The sequence below is a fragment of the Lithobates pipiens genome, unplaced genomic scaffold, assembly GCF_037356315.1.
Source record: "Lithobates pipiens isolate NorthernLeopardFrog02 unplaced genomic scaffold, aLitPip1_a1.2 Scaffold_30, whole genome shotgun sequence".
In the NCBI taxonomy this organism is placed as follows: domain Eukaryota; kingdom Metazoa; phylum Chordata; class Amphibia; order Anura; family Ranidae; genus Lithobates; species Lithobates pipiens.
In genome coordinates this window covers 37,258,571-37,275,791 of record NW_027507791.1, presented here as the reverse complement: position 1 = coordinate 37,275,791, position 17,221 = coordinate 37,258,571, and the positions used below count along the sequence as shown (strand labels likewise).

Genomic DNA, 17,221 nt, shown 5'->3' with positions numbered 1-17,221 from the left:
TGTAGATTTTGCTGTATGTTGGGATCATTGTCTTGTTGGAAGATAAATCTCCGTCCCAGTTTCAGGTCTTTTGCAGACTCCAACAGGTTTTCATCCAGAATGGTCCTGTATTTGGCTGCATCCATCTTCCCCTCAATTTTAACCATCTTCCCTGTCCCTGCTGAAGAAAAGCAGGCCCAAACCATGATGCTGCCACCACCATGTTTGACAGTGGGGATGGTGTGTTGAGGGTGATGAGCTGTGTTGCTTTTATGCCAAACATATCGTTTTGCATTGTGAGCAAAAAGTTGGATTTTGGTTTCATCTGACCAGAGCACCTTCTTCCACATGTTTGGTGTGTCTCCCAGGTGGCTTGTGGCAAACTTTAGACAAGACTTTTTATGGATATCTTTGAGAAATGTCTTTCTTCTTGCCACTCTTCCATAAAGGCCAGATTTGTGCAGTGTACGACCGATTGTTGTCCTATGGACAGACTCTCCCACCTCAGCTGTAGTTCTCTGCAGTTCATCCAGAGTGATCATGGGCCTCTTGGCTGCATCTCTGATCAGTCTTCTCCTTGTCTGAGCTGAAAGTTTAGAGGGACGGCCAGGTCTTGGTAGATTTGCAGTGGCCTGATACTCCTTCCATTTCAAAATGATCGCTTGCACAGTGCTCCTTGGGAAATCTTTTTGTATCCAAATCCGGCTTTAAACTTCTCCACAACAGTATTACGAACCTGCCTGGTGTGTTCCTTGGTCTTCATGATGCTCTCTGCGCTTTCAACAGAACCCTGAGACTATCACAGAGCAGGTGCATTTATACAGAGACTTGATTACACACAGGTGGTTTCTATTTATCACCATCATTTAGGACAACATTGGATCATTCAGAGATCCTCGCTGAACTTCTGGAGTGAGTTTGCTGCACTGAAAGTAAAGGGGCCGAATAATTTTGCACGCACCACTTTTCAGTTTTTTATTTACTAAAAAAGTTTAAAATATCCAAAAGATTTCGTTCCACTTCACAATTGTGTCCCACTTGTTGGTGATTCTTCACAAAAAATTTAAATTTTATATCTTTATGTTTGAAGCCTGAAATGTGGCAAAAGGTTGAAAAGTTCAAGGGGGCAGAATACTTTCGCAAGGCACTATACGTTAAGACTGGAATAGATTTGCCTTTACCTTTAGAAATCGGACCATTTTTAGTCCCTTTATGGGAAGGGCCAACAGGTTTTTGAAGCCTGGGGAGGGAGGTGGATGAGGGCAATGGTAGTGCTGTAGGGGGGAGCGGGTTTAGTAGAACTGGGTTCAGGGGGGTTATTACTTGTATTATTATTTCTAGTGGGCTTACAGTGTTATAAATTGGGAATGAGAGAGGGAGGGGAGGTATGGGTGGTTTTCCCCTTCTATTTGAAAACTCTATTATTGGTGTAGTCATCAATGTCCCGTCTGAATTTTCCTAGTTTTCCTTGCATCATTGAGTCTTCACTTTTCTTAGTGTTAATTTTAACCACTTGCTTACTGGGCACTTAAACCCCCTCCTGCCCAGACCAATTTTCAGCTTTCAGCGCTGATGCACTTTGAATGACAATTGCGCGGGCATACAACACTGTACCCAAATGAAATTTTTATAATTTTTTTCCCATAAATAGAGCTTTCTTTTGGTGGTATTTAATTACAGCTGGGAGTTTTATTTTTTGCTAAACAAACAAAAAAAGATGCAAAAAAAAAAATCATGTTTAATAGTTTGTTATAAAATTTTGCAAACAGGTCATTTTTCTCCTTCATTGAAGTGCACTGATGAGGCGGCACTGATAGGCTGCACTGGTGGGCACTGATAGGCCTAGTTAAGGCGGCACTAATAGGCACAGATAAAGTGGCACCGATGGGCACAGATAAAGTGGCACTGATGGGCACAGATAAGGTGGCACTGATGGGCAAAGATGGGCACAGATAAGATGGCATGGATGGGTGGCACTAATAGGTACCAATGATAGATGGGACTGATGGGCACTGATAGGTGGCACTGATAGGTGGCACTGATGGGCAGCACTGATGGGCACTGGTAGAGGACACTGATGGGCACGGATATGTGGCACTGGGGTGCAGCACCATTGTTCAGGCAGATTGTGGGCAGTGATGGGTGGCACTGTGGGCACTGATGTTTGGCACTGTGGGCACTGATGTGTGGCACTGTGGGCACTGATGGGGAGCACTTTTTTATTAAACAGGTGGCACTGGCAGGGGGCAGGTGGGCACTGGTAAGCTGCCCGTGATCGGCTCTTTTTTTTTCTCCTCGCGCTGTCAGCGCGAGGAGGAAAAATAGCCGATTACCGGCTCCGTTGTATCACATGATCAGCTGTCATTGGCTGACAGCTGATCACGTGGTAAGGGGTCGGGATCGACCCCTTGCTCGGATCCGTGATCAGGCGAGTCTCATAGACTCACCGATCACAGAGCGTGCCCCTCAGGGGGCGCGCATGCCGCTCGTGCACGGGACGACGTCAATAGACGTAGTCCCGGCAAAGGAGGTCCGCGCTGTAGCCGTCATTTGGCTATAGCGCGGGTCTCTACTGGTTAAACACCTTTAACCATTCACTGGGTACAGAAGAATGGGTCGAATATAGCTGGGAAATATTATTGGCAATCTTATTACGGAGAATGTGGTATCTTTGCTCTCTATGACTAATAAGGATTTGAATCCATTTCTGGGTACAGAACTCGGCAATCCCCTCCCACTCTATGCGCAAGTCTGTATCAAGAAAGGAACAACTTTTTAGAACCCGAAGTCCCCGAGGTGAAATTTTAGTTTGAAAGTACTGTTTCAGAAAGAAACAGTCCCACCATTGTTGATTGGCAGATTTTTTTTAAGTCACCCACGTGTGCGCATGTTACCCATGGTAAAAAATCTTTCACGACTAATGGCAAAACCTACACCTTAAGCTCCTTCTTTAATTGCTCCACTTCATTTGTGGTGTACTGCATTTCGTGCCCGTGTGGCCTCCTGTATGTAGGTAGAACCATCAGGGCCCTAAGGGCAAGGTTCGGCGATCATCGCCGCGCCGTTCAAGCAGGTAATCCTAAGTACAGTATTGCCCGACACTTTGCTGCATAAGAACATCACAGACCTCAATGTCTGGATAATTTAATCAATTCCGGACAAATTCCCTCCAGCAGAGAGGTTTAAGCGTCTTTGCCAACAGGAGACATATTGGATATATTCTTTGAATACGATGTCCCCCCATGGCTTAAACGAAGAAATAGAAATTAATAAGGTAATCTAGATTTTGAGGTATATTTAGATGGTAGATTCTTTTTTTTTTCACAATCAAAGGTTTTATCGAAATTAAGATCATGTTTACAGTCAACGTTTGAATACACGTATTATTTCAGGCAGTCTGTAAACAATAAAACATATAAATTCATCTCTATTGTGTTCTAATTTAGTCAGTGACTAAGTTGGGGAGAGTGCACGATTGAATACGGTGAGTAGCGTACACTATTTGGGGATATGCGCTGTGGAGGACATGGGAGGAGGGGGAGGAGGGGGGAGGGTGGTAGGGGGTAAAAAAGGGGGGGTGTGATCAGCCCTTTGCTATTGTATCTAACTCCGTTTGTTATAGATGCTCTATGTCAGTCCAAACCTTGCCCCCACCATGTTAAGGATCAAGAGGTGCCGACGAGATTAATCCTTGAGTGCACGAAATTCAGGGGAGAGTGTGAAGGCCAGCCATGGTTGCCATGTTTTGTTAAAATTTGTGCTATTCTCGTGTTTGGTTGCCACGATCTCCTCCATCTTGTAGATATATTGTACTCTATCTAGCCAGTCTGTAATGGCCGGGGCTTTGGTTGTTTTCCAGTGGATTGGTATTAGTGTTTTAGCGGCCGTGAGTAGGTGTCTGGACAGCGATTTTTTGTAGCGGCATATATTGATGGGTACCAGATTGATCAAGCATGCGGCCGCATTCAATTCCAGGCGAGTTTCTGTTATATGCTTAACCCAGTATCTGATCGTTTCCCAATGGGTTCGTATTAGTGGGCATTCCCACCATATGTGCATAAAGGTACCTGTGTCTGTTTTACATCTCCAGCACGTGTCTGAGGCGGAGGGAGACCATCTCCTGGTTTTTTGTGGCGTAATATACCATTGAGCTAGAATTTTATAGGATATTTCCTGATATTTAGAGCTTAAGGAGCACTTGTGTGTCAAAACGCATGCCTTATTCCATTGCTCCTCAGATATGCTGGTCTTGAGATCACGTTCCCACTTTGTTTTGAATTAATTTTTTTCAGCCTGAGACGCTTGCGTTAGCATCGAGTATGCAAGAGATGTGGTGTTCGTTATTGGTGATCTTTGTAGACATATATTCTCAATCTGAGTTAAAGGGAGGCAAAATTGATTTTTGTGTTTGTTGTTGACCAGGAAGTCCTTTAGCTGGATATAGAACAAACATCCAGGAAACAGCTCCCCCACCTCTGCGGCCAGTGTTTCTAATGTCTTAACTCGTGTACCTGACATGCAAGTGTGTACTAAAAAATTTTGTGGCATGTTATGGTGTAGGCCTGGAATGAATTCAGGATTATTCGTGAGTGGGGTCAGGGGACCTGGGTTTGTTGCGATTTTTTGTGACTTTACCAGCGTCTGCCAAATCTGTATTGTAGTTTTGATTAATGGGTGGCCTATAAGTTTGGGCCTTCTGGAGTGAAGCGACCATGGGAGGTAGAGGGTGCTGCGCTGTGCCAGATTGCTTTCTAGCTGGACCCAATCTTTATTTAGTCCGTGGCAATGCCAGTCTATCACTCTCGTGATATGGGTAGCTTGGTGGTACTTTTTGAAGTCCGGCAGTCCTATGCCCCCATCTCGCTTAGCCAATGTTAAACGTCGGAATTGGATTCTAGGTTTCTTATCTGCCCATAGAAATTGTCTTTGAATTTGGCTTAATGTTTTAAAGAAGAGTTTTGGGATTTTTATTGGTAGAGCGTTAAATACGTACAGAAGTTTGGGGAGCACTGTCATCTTTAATATTGAGGCCCTACCAAACCAAGAAAACATTTTTGATTTCCACTTGAGAAGGTCTTTTTTGATCATGGCAAGTAAGGGTTTATAGTTTGCATCATATAGTTTTTCAAGTTCACTAGATAAATTTATGCCCAAATACTTAAGGGCGCCTCGTTCCCATTTGTAGGGGTGATTGTTTTGTAGATTTTCAAGGATATTTTGTGGTAGGGTGAGGTTCAGGGCTTCTGATTTTGACTGGTTTATTTTAAAGTTAGATATGTACCCGAAGGTTTGAAATACTTTGTGTAGGTTAGGTATTGAGATGTGGGGATTGGTGAGAAAGAACAGGAGGTCATCGGCATAAGCAGCAATTTTGTATTCTCTATCCTTTAACGTAAAGCCCTGAATGTTAGCGTTTAGATTAATTGTTCTAATTAGAGGCTCTAGGGTTAGGATAAAGAGGAGGGGTGACAAGGGGCAGCCTTGGCGGGTACCGTTATGGATGGATATAGGGTCTGAGAAAATATTATTAATTTTGATTTTGGCTCGGGGATTCCGATAGAGAGCCGAGATCCATGACAACATGTTTCCTCTAAGGCCAATATGTGTGCACGTAACTATCATGTAATCCCAGGAAACCCTATCGAAAGCCTTCTCGGCATCGGTAGAGAGCAACATGCCCTCGGTGGTAGATTTGCGTGCAAAATGTATTAAGTTCAAGGCCTTAATGGTGTTGTCACGGTCCTCCCTCCCCGGCATGAATCCCACTTGTTCAGGGCCGATTATTTTCGCTAGAAGGGGTTTTAGTCTATTCGATATGATTTTGGCTAGGAGTTTGAGGTCTATGTTTAAAAGTGAAATGGGCCGAAAGTTTGCGCAATCCGTGTGTTCTTTGTTGGGCTTGGGAATTACCGCTATATGCGCCATGAGAAAGGATGGGGAGTCATGTTTGCTAAGAAATTAAAGGCTGAGCGGAGGGGTTTTATAAGAGCGGTAGTGTAAGTTTTATAGTATTGCGAAGTGAAGCCGTCAGGTCCGGGGCTCTTCCCTGCTTTCAAGTCGGCAATCGCGTTCGCAATCTCAGTGGTAGTTATGGGGTCCTCAAGTGCATTTGTATCTTCTGCTGTTAGGGAGGGAAGTCCGCTATCCTGTATGTTATCCTGTTTTGTGTGCGTTAGGTGAGGTGGTTTGTGTTGGGCCGGAAGTTTATACAGTTTAGAATAGTAGGCATGGAACATATCAGCTATTTCTTCCGAGTTGTGTTTTAAAATACCTTCCTTGTCTTTTAGAGCGTGGATACAGTTCGATAGCATAGCATCTTTTAGGGCTTTGGCCAATTGTTTGCCACTCTTGTCTCCAAATTCATAAAAAATGCTTTTCTTAAAAAACAGGGAGCGTTTAATTTTCATGTCTAACAGAAGCCTTAGTGCGGTCCTATGTTGCGTTAATTGATGTTCTACTTTAAGTGAATGGGATTGTTTGTGTTGCAATTCAAGATTTGCTATTTGTTGGGAGAGTTTATGGATTTCATTTTCCCTTTCCTTCTTTTTCCAGGCTCCCCATTTAATAAGTTCGCCTCTAATCACAGATTTGTGTGCCTCCCAATTATTCAGTGGGGTCGTGTCAGAATCAATGTCATGAGCAAAATAAGTGTTGATGGCTTGTAGGATGTCCTCTTTTACAATTGGGTCGGTGAGGAGGTAGGAATTCAGTCTCCAATTAAATACGGACTTGTGTGGTGTTTTTAGATGTAATGTGACTGCTGTAGGTGCATGGTCAGAGAGGGCCATAATGCCTATCTCCGCTGAGAGTAGGTTGCCAAGGTCCCTTTGTGATATGAATATCATATCTATTCTCGAGTATTTTTTGTGTGGTGCGGAGAAAAAGGAGTAGTCCCTATCTGTGGGGTGCATGGATCTCCAGGTATCTACCAATGTCAGTGACTGCAGTAGAGCTTTTATTCTCTTGGGTGTGTCCTGTCGAAGTGTCTTTGAGGGGTGCGAGGGGAACGTTAAAGTCTCCACTAAGAAGGAGACATCCTTCGACAAACCATTTGAGGTCCTCTACGATTTTGTTGCAAAAAGATACATGGGAGACATTCGGGAAGTATACATTGGCAAAAGTTACAGGTGACCCTTCCCATGAGCCAGTTGTTGCTTCAGCACAAAGGGCGCATCCTTGTGAAGGAGGATGGACACTCCTTTAGTTTTGGCTAGGGGGTTGGTGGCGTGGTACACTGTGTTAAAGGTGTTGTCAGTGAGTCTAGGGGTATTACCGCTCTTAAAGTGAGTTTCTTGTAAGAACACAACTAAGGGTCGGGCTTTTTTAAGTTCCCTCAACAGTTTAGACCTCCTTTCTGGTATATTTAGACCATTCACATTATGGGAGAGGATGGTAGGTGTTTTCCCTAGGAAAGCGTATGCCATGGCGAAGGCGGGGCTTTGAGAGGGGTGTGTACAGATATACGGAGTAGTCTAACAATGATCTGGACCTGTCGTGATCATGGGGTGTAGGCGAGCAGGGATAGTGTAGGAGTCAGGAAGCGGTTGTGCGGGTAGGGAGTAAAGGTAGGAGGGAGGTGGGACGTGTAGGGTGATTGAAAGGGGTAGATTACTCTTCTCCTCCTAGGGGAGGAGTCAGCCCAGTGTCTGACTCGTTCCAAGGTATGGTGACCCTTCCCCTGTAGGGGATAGTGGAAGGTGCAGTAGCAAGGTAGTGTTACATGTTGCGCTATTTAGTAGCGCGGTGTGTTTCTACTAGTAGGTTACCCTGTAGGTAGGTCCGATGGGACCTGGGGACCCAAGACTTCAGGCAGGGGGGAGTTCCCCCCAAGAGGGTAGGATGTCTGGGATCAGGCATAAAGTGTATAAAGGTTTAGCAGCGTGAGACGTCGCCTGGATTGACGGTGCTGCGTTTGGGCTATGCCCGAACTACTAATTAGTGTCTTAAACTCTATCAACAGTGTATAACAGTGAAGAACTTGCAAAATTGTCAAAGAGAGGGGACTCAAAAAGAGTAACAAACCTAGGTAATGACATTTCAGATCATATAGAGATAAAACATCAAACTGCTAGCTAGAAGTGGGAGTGTAATACTCCATAACCCGGCATGTGAAAGTAAACATTAAATAATTCTACAGTTTAACGAGCCCAATGAACCTGATAGCAAGGAATATAGGCCTAAGGTATCTGCTTAAGTCCGCTCAGCTACAGTCCCGTGCGTGTATCAAAAAATCTCCGCTATGGTAGGGTTAAAGTGTCCTGCATAGGGATCAGGATATCACAGGTGGTACCCGTTGAGGCGTTTTGCCGCAGCCAGGTGCGTACTGTACCAAGCTTTTCCCGGAAGCCAACAGATAGTATGATTATTGGTACTCACAGTTCAGATGGAGGCAAAGGTGCAAGCTTGATCGCAGGTTACTCTGACCGGGGGTAAACTTTGCGTTGGTCTGTAAGTGGGGCTGGCTGGTTTTCAAAAGGGAAAAAAAAAAAAAAAAAGGAGGAGGGGTGGGAGGGGAGTAGCCGAGCCACCCTGAGGCAGGTGCGGAGATGAGTTAAGCAAACGTTGGAGGCCAGCTTAAGATGCTTGGCGGTCATAATTAGCATTCGGGTGTAGCGCTCGCGTTAACATTGCGCATATTAACCTTAGGCGATCACACGCTCGTATTGTTTAAAGGGTGGCGGGGGTTCACAGTTTGTAGGTTCAGAACTTGTGTGCAGCTTCATCAAGTCAGTAGTCCCTCGTGTCCCTCCCTCCCGGGCTTCTGGCATTTCTGGAGTGATATGAAGGCTCAAAACTGTTCCTGTCTGGGTTCCTGCGGTGTTTACCGGATTGGTAAGGTGACTGCGCATGGGACGGTCCCAGTGAGAATTGTGGGTTGTTTATTTCTGGAAGCGGACAGAATTCTGCGTACCATTCTGGGAGGTCCACGGTGTCAATCTGAAGGTCGTTACAGAATTTGTTGAGGTCCTCTGGTACTTTAAGCACATATTGTTTTCCCAAGAAATTTGCTTGGAGCGCGAAGGGGAACTTCCATCTGTAGCTTATACCTTTGTGCCGTAGCACCTCCAGCAATGGCTTGAGGGCCCTCCTGTTTTTGAGTGTAATGGGCGACAAGTCCTGGAAGAGTTGGATTACAGCTTCTTCGTGCACAATCCGTTCTCTGGTCCTGGCCTTCTGAAGAATGTCTTCCTTCAAGCAATAGTTGGGTAGACAACAAATGATGTCCCTCTGGGGATTTCCGTCTTGTGCTCTTGGCCTGAGGGCCCTGTGCGCCCTGTCAAAATCAATAGGGGATTGTTCTGGCCTTTCTATGAGGGTATTAAATATGGCTGTGAGGGTCGGCCTAATTTGTTCTTGGGGCACAGTCTCAGGCACTCCTCTAATTCTGATATTGTTCCTACGTCCTCGGTTGTCTAAATCTTCGATTTGCCGGTTCATATCAATTAGGTGTTGGGAATGCGTGGCTGCAATGTCATCCAGTCTTATCAGAGCCCTGTCTCTTCTTTTCCCTGCCCGGTCCGTTATTGCCAGTTGTTCCGTTAGGCGCAGAATTTCCGTTTTAATGTCAGTAATTGCTGCTGTAAAGGAGCTTTTAATGTCAGCCGCAATGTCAGTCATGGCCGCGTAGGTGAGTAAGTGGTCAGTCTTATTGGCGCCAGCAGCAGAATCTTCAGAGGCCGGTAGGGAGACCTCATCGTACTCCATGTCTGCTATAATGCTGTTGCTCAGCGGGGATGCTTTTTTGGTATATTTACCGCTGCCTGAGTATTGAAATTTACTTAGGTTTGCAGATGATGTTTTGCTCTGTGGGGTCCCCAGAGAGCGCAGGGTATGGTTATGTGTACTTCTCCGTGAGTGCGTTGACATAGTCAAAATGATCCGTTTTCACTACTCAGGACCCCAGGTCATCAGGGTTCTCCTACAGCAACAACATATAGGCCATGTACCAGGCCACTGCCCCTACTGAGAGTGTATGGCAGTCTAGGGACTGAGTGGGGTGTACCTTAAGCACAGTCTTCGTTGGGATCTTTTTGTGGTCCGAACGGCCGACTCAAGCAAATTCAGTTAGGTGTAGAAGTGGGATAAGCAAGCAGGGTGTAGCAAGATGGCCGCTGGTGTCTTATCTGTGGGCCTGCTGGCTCTTGTTGTCCCACAGTCAGTTTCAGCTCCCTGAAAGTCCCAGTGCATGCAAGGTGGGGTGGCAGGGGGTACTCTCCAATGGATAAGCCTCTGGCAGGGACCAGTTGCCAGGTAGTGTCAGCTATAGGGGGGGTGGCGTGGGCTCTGTGGTACTCACTGTGTGCACAGGAAGTAGGCCCAAGTTGCGGCTTATTCTCCTGCGGGTCCTGTCCACAATGAGGAGCTCATCAACAGCGGCCTGGATCTGTCCTGTGTGAGGGGCTGCCTGGGGTCCTTGCGTCTGGCGGTGGAGTGGAGCGGCCTGGCCGTAGGCCCCAAGATGGCGCCCTTCTTATTACAAGGCCTCACTGCGGCCTGCTTCACCAGCGCCGCCCCGGGTGCATAGAGGGAGTCCTCGGCGGCGGTGTACTACCGATCGGGGCCCGCTTACAGGCCGCGGCTCACGATGGGCTCCGGTGAGCTGTGAGGCCGGCGGAGATGTGCGGCACGCGGCGGCCTGTCTGTAGGCCCCAAGATGGCGCCCGTCCGTCCTTCTCAAATCGCGGCGGCCCGCAGCACCGGCACTTCTCCCGGAGCTCAAATGGTCCCGTGAGGTGTTGCCCAGTAGTCACAGCAGCAGCCCCCTGAAGGATGGGTGTTCGGCTGTGCTCTTATTGCTCCGGATGGCGGTGGATGGTAGTCGCCGTCCTGGAGCTCTGCTATCAGACGTCCCTCCAGCTGCTACTTAAAAAAAGTAAATATATAAATCAGAAGGTGAATATAGAATAACAATAAATAATCAAAAAAAAAAAATCGGAGGCTCTTTACCGAGATCGTAGTTGCCGGGTGTCAGACCCGGGGGCGCGCAGCGGCTCATAATCCTGATCACGTCATATGACGTCCGGTCAGGATTATGCAACCACTTTGCAGCCGTCAATTGCCTATAGGGCGGGCGGCAAGTTCGTTAAAATATATTTTCTATATTTTTTATTTTATTTTTCATTCTAGCTATCATTAAGTTCACCAATACTATTACATACATAATTTATTTGCCATTTGAATCACTATAATCCACTCAGCTCGCTTGTATACATTATGGGGTTAATCTCTATAATGAATCTCATTGTCAAACCAATCACACTAATAATCAGTAATTTTTCTGGCAAAAACTCCTCAAAACACCAATTTATTACAGCAGCGTGATTAATCAGATTTAATATTTACCTCAAACACTTGATATTGTGTAGAGCCGGTATACATTTCCTTAATTCTTCACTTGAAATTGTACATGAACTCAGATTTACTTCCATCTCTCTGCAGGACTGAAGGATATAAGACAGCACAGAGCAGTCGAGGGGGCTGAGGGGGACACCAGAAAAGTCAACTTTGTTTGATCTAATACAATGCGAGATCAGAGCCTTATTCCTGCTCTCATAGAGATAGTCGAATACATTAAGACGATATTTAGTGCCTCTTATGGGTATGTCAGATTTTTGTTTTCTGATTTTTTTCTGGATCCAGGTGATGACATGTCCGGCAGCCTGAGTAGACAATTTTCCTACATGAGACTCTAACATGGATCTAGTAGAAGAGTCTGAGAGACCGCAGAGGAAACGGAGGAATATTTCAGCACGGCCATCTTTGTATGTATTCGCTTTCGCAAGCGTTTCCTTAAATCTGGCAGGATCATAGTTAATAAAATGGACTAAAGCAGCAAAAAACTCCTGAAGAGTGAGATGTAAGAAGGTGTAATCCACATCAGGAGGCTGACCAGATTCCATCATAAAAGATGAGAAGACATGATTATCATTTCTCACACTGAATGACTCCAGATGACGATCATCAAATACAATCGTGTGATTCATGACTCCATGTTCTGCCATCCGCCCAATAGATGTCAGCAGTTCCCGGGCAGTGTGACCACCATCTTTATTCTGGCTGTGATTGGCCAGAATGTTGGAGACAAAAGTCACAAAGAGTTGTGTCACTGTTTTGGGTAATGATGTCATCAGCTGATCAGTGATTGTTGGTTGGGATCTGAAGCACATTGATAACACTGTACAGATGATCCAGCAGTATGATGGGATATAACAGAAAGTGTACAGTGTGTCATTCTCCTGTACATAATGAAAAGCCTTTCCTGACAATTCCTCATTTCCAAAGAAATGATTGAAGAAGATCCGTCTGTCTCCATGGAGAAATCCCATGATCTCAGCTATTCTCTGGAAAACGCCGATATCAACTGATGCCAGTCTGGTTGGACGGCTGGTTATCAGTACAGAGCAACCCTTAAGAAGACTCTGCCTCACCAAACTGACCACAATCTCACCAAAATGTGTTCTACGATCGGCATTTGTACACAAACTATTTGACCCAAGATCTATTTGGTGAATGCTTTCATCTAAGCCATCAAATAGAAACAGAAGTCTCTCTGGATCTTGTAAAATGTCTCCAATCTGACTCTCCAGATATGGATATTGATGAAGAATCATCTCCTCCAAGCTGACCTCTCCCAGTCTATTAAGGTCCCGGAATCTGAAGAAGAAGAGAAAGGCAAATCTCTGGTAGTGTTTTCCGGTCACCCAGTCATAGACAAACTTCTGCATCATTGTGGTCTTCCCTATTCCTGGCACTCCGCTCACCATTACTGCATGTGGTACACAATGTGACTGGGGGTTCCATCGGAACAGCTTGTTGGGGGAAATGTGTTCCAGTCCAGTTTGTGTTCTCTTCAAGCATTTTTCATGTTTTACCCCAGTCTGTATTATCTCATTCTGGGGACGTTCCCTGAACTGATTGGTGGACACTACAATCAGATCCACATAACGCTCATTGATGAGGAATCTTTGTGGTTCCAGGGTAGTTCCTGGGGGTCTATGCTCCACTAGAGTCTCAGTCTTCTCCATCAGATGTTGTTTGTGCGTTTCCTGAATATCTGGAAATATAATATTAGTATTTTATTACTCAGTTTAAAGTAGAAATAGGCATTATGTTTAGAGTAATTAAAAATGTACCTTCTTGTGTTCTGAGTGTAGATCTTTGGGTATTTACTATAAGTTCATATTATTAAAAGTCAATAAAGCAGTATAAAGACACACATATTCAGAAAAAAGAGAAGAAGATACATGCACCTGAGTGTAGACTGTTAAGCATTTATAAAAGTAAAGTAAAACATGGAGGAGATAGGAAATAGGCACATATTACAGTCCGGTGGATGGACATTGTGCTGCTCCGCACTGGGGGCTGTCCTGGCCAGCAGGATGCTGGTAAGGTGGTGGAAGGCTTTAAGCGAGGGGTGAAACACAGGCTGGAATGCATCACCAACCATGATGACATCACCGGCATGCTCACAGCGCGTTTCGGTGCATGCACGCTAGTGAGATATACTTAGTACGCACTCCTTTCTCAAGCTGCTGTATTGCAGCTGGAGAGTGCTTTATATGTGCCTTGCTGCACGGCCATCTAGTGGAGAGAATACCAATCTCTCTAATGGTAAACCTATGTACTATTTTTCTTATAGCAATTACTAAAGTTTAAAATATATAAATTCATACATGTATACATGGTTAAGAATTGATAATAAAAAATATGTAAAAAATACATGTAAAAACAATACGGAATACATATAAAGATTAACTATATTAAATCAATCAAGTATTACTAAATTTATAAGACTGTATTATAAATAAATTATGAATATACTGTATATATATATATATATATATATACAGTGGTGTGAAAAAGTGTTTGCCCCCTTCCTCATTTCCTGTTCCTTTGCATGTTTGTCACACTTAAGTGTTTCGGAACATCAAACCAATTTAAACAATAGTCAAGGACAACACAAGTAAACACAAAATGCAATTTGTAAATGAAGGTGTTTATTATTAAAGGTGAAAAAAAATCCAAACCATCATGGCCCTGTGTGAAAAAGTGATTGCCCCCTAAACCTAATAACTGGTTGGGCCACCCTTAGCAGCAACAACTGCAACCAAGCGTTTGCGATAACGTGCAATGAGGCTTTTACAGCGTCCTGGAGGAATTTTGGCGCACTCATCTTTGCAGAATTGTCCTAATTCAGTTACATTAGAGGGTTTTCGAGCATGAACGGCCTTTTTAAGGTCATACCACAACATCTCAATAGGATTCAGGTCAGGACTTTGGCTAGGCCACTCCAAAGTCTTCATTTTGTTTTTCTTCAGCCATTCGGTGGTGGACTTGCTGGTGTGTTTAGGATCATTGTCCTGCTGCAGAATACAAGTTCATTTCAGCTTGAGTACACGAACAGATGGTCGGACATTCTCCTTCAGGATCTCTTGGTAGACAGCAGAATTCATAGTTCCTTTTATCACGGCAAGTCTTCCAGGTCCTGAAGCAGCAAAACAGCCCCAGACCATCACACTACCACCACCATATTTTACTGTTGGTATAATGTTCTTTTTATGAAATGCAGTGTTCCTTCTACGCCAGATATACTTGGACACACACCTTCCAAAGAGTTCCACTTTTGTCTCATCGGTCCACAGAATGTTGTCCCAAAAGTCTTGGGGATCATCAAGATGTGTTGTGGAGAAATTGAGACGAGCTTTGATGTTCTTTTTGCTCAGCAGTGGTTTTCTCCTTGGAACTCTGCCACGCAGGCCATTTTTGCCCAGTCTTTTCCTGATGGTGGAGGCATGAACGCTGACCTTAACTGAGGCAAGTGAGGCCTGCAGTTCCTTGGACGTTGTTGTGGGGTCTTTTGTGACCTCTTGGATGAGTCGTCGCTGCGCTCTTGGGGTAATTTTGGGCGGCCGGCCACTCCTGGGAAGGTTCACCACTGTTCCATGTCTTCGCCATTTGTGGATAATGGCTCTCACTGTGGTTCGCTGGATTCCCAAAGCTTTGGAAATGGCTTTATAACCCTTTCCAGACTGATAGATCTCAATTACTTTCTTTCTCAATTGTTCCTGAATTTCTTTGGGTCTCGGCATGATGTGTAGATTTTAAGGATCTTCTGGTGGACCTTACTGTGTCAAGCAGCTCCTATTTAAGTGATGCCTTGATTGTGAACAGGTGTGGCAATAATCAGGCCTGGGTGTGGCTAGAGAAATTGAACTCAGGTGTGGACAACCACAGTTATAGTATGTTTTAACAAGGGGGGCAATCACTTTTTCACACAGGGCCATGATGGTTTGGATTTTTTTTCACCTTTAATAATAAACACCTTCATTTACAAATTGCATTTTGTGTTTACTTGTGTTGTCCTTGACTATTGTTTAAATTGGTTTGATGTTCCGAAACACTTAGGTGTGACAAACATGCAAAGGAACAGGAAATGAGGAAGGGGGCAAACACTTTTTCACACCACTATATATATATATATATATATATATATATATATATATATATATATATATATATATATATATATATATATATATATACACACAGTATCTCACAAAAGTGAGTACACCCCTCATATTTCTGTAAATATTTACACTTTACTACAATGTAAAGTAGCGACTGCACAGCTTGTATAATAGTGTTAATTTGCTGTCCCCTAAAAATAACAAAAGTGAGTACACCCCTAAGTGAAAATGCTTCACAGGTCACCACTGCAGTCCTCTTCCCCTCCTCCATGATGACATCACAGAGCTGGTGGATGTTGGAGACCTTGCGCTCCTCCACCTTCCACTATTGAGGATGCCCCACAGATGCTCAATAGGATTTAGGTCTGGAGACATGCTTGGCCCTTTACCCTCAGCTTCTTTAGCAAGGCAGTGGTGGTGTTGGAGGTATGTGTTGGGGTGGTTATGTTGGAATACTGTCCTGCGGCCCAGTCTCCGAAGGGAGGGGGTCATGCTCTGCTTCAATATGTCACAGTACATTTTGGGATTCATGGTTCCCTCAATGATCTGTAGCCCCCCAGTGCCAGCATCACCCATGCTGCCCCAGACCATGACACTCCCACCACCATGCTTGACTGTAGGCAAGACACACTTGTCTTTGTACTCCTCACCTGGTTGCCGCCACACACGCTTAAGGCCGCGTACACACGCGGGGACTGTTCGCTCAACTTTGTCCGCTGAACAGTGTTTCAGCGGACAGTCCGCCCGTGTGTGGGCTTTCAGCGGACAGTTTCAGCGAACAGTCTGCTGAACAAAGTTTTTCGGAATTTCCGAAAAACTGTCCGCTGAAACTTTGTTTCAGCGAACAGTCCCCTCGTGTGTAGGCTTGTTCGTCAAACAAAGTTCCGCGCATGCTCAGAAAGGATTTACACGCCGAAGGTTGCATTGCAGTGTATAGGACGTCTTTTTCTAGTCCCGTCGTACGTGCCGTTCACGTCATCGCGCACGGTTTCAGCGGACTGTTCGTTCATTGTGTGTGGGCAAGTCCGTCCATGCTAAGTTTGAGCGGACTGTCCGCTGAAACTGTTTGACGGACAAAGTTGAGCGAACAGTCCCCGCGTGTGTACGCGGCCTTACACCATCTGAACCAAATAAGTTTATCTTGGTCTCATCAGACCACAGGACAAGGTTCCAGTAATCCATGAACTTAGTCTGCTTGTCTTCAGCAAAACAGTTTGGGGGCTTTCGTGTGCATCATCTTTAGAAGAGGCTTTCTTCTGGGATGACAGCCATATCAGTGTGACCAATTTGATACAGTGTGCAGCGTATGGTCTGAGCACTGACAGACTCCCCACCCCTTCAATCTCTGCAGCAATGCTGGCAGCACTCATCCGTCTATTTCCCAAAGACAACCTCTGGATATGACGCTGAGCACATGACCTCAAGTTCTTTGGTGGACCATGGTGAGGCCTGTTCTGAGTGGAACCTGTCCTGTTATACCTCTGTGTGGTCTTGGCCACCGTGCTGCAGCTCAGTTTCAGGGTCTTGGCAATATTCTTATAGCCTAGGCCATCTTTATGTAGAGCAACAATTCTTTTTTTCAGATCCTCAGAGAGTTCTTTGCCATGAAGTGCCATGTTGAACTTCCACTGACCAGTAAGAGAGAGTGAGAGCAATAACACCAAATTTAACACACCTGCTCCCCATTCGCACCCGAGACCTTGTAATACTAATGAGCCACAAGACACCGGGAGGGAAAATGGCTAATTGGGCCCAATTTGGACATTTCCACTAAG

General features: G+C 45.0%; 1 protein-coding gene across 12 annotated transcripts in view; it reads right to left on the bottom strand.

Annotated features, from left to right (window-relative positions):
- Positions 1 to 17,221, bottom strand: part of LOC143942641 (NACHT, LRR and PYD domains-containing protein 12-like) — a 280,534-nt gene that overhangs the window by 169,678 nt on the left and 93,635 nt on the right. For 3 of the 12 annotated variants that reach the window (XM_077464012.1, XM_077464017.1, XM_077464016.1), the window contains exon 4: positions 11,323 to 13,033. The exons of the other annotated variants lie outside the window; for them this stretch is intronic. In XM_077464012.1, coding sequence (XP_077320138.1) covers positions 11,323 to 13,004 — 1,682 coding nt within the window. In that variant the 5' untranslated portion in view covers positions 13,005 to 13,033. The remainder of the gene's footprint in view (positions 1 to 11,322; positions 13,034 to 17,221) is intronic. 12 annotated transcript variants of the gene reach the window in all.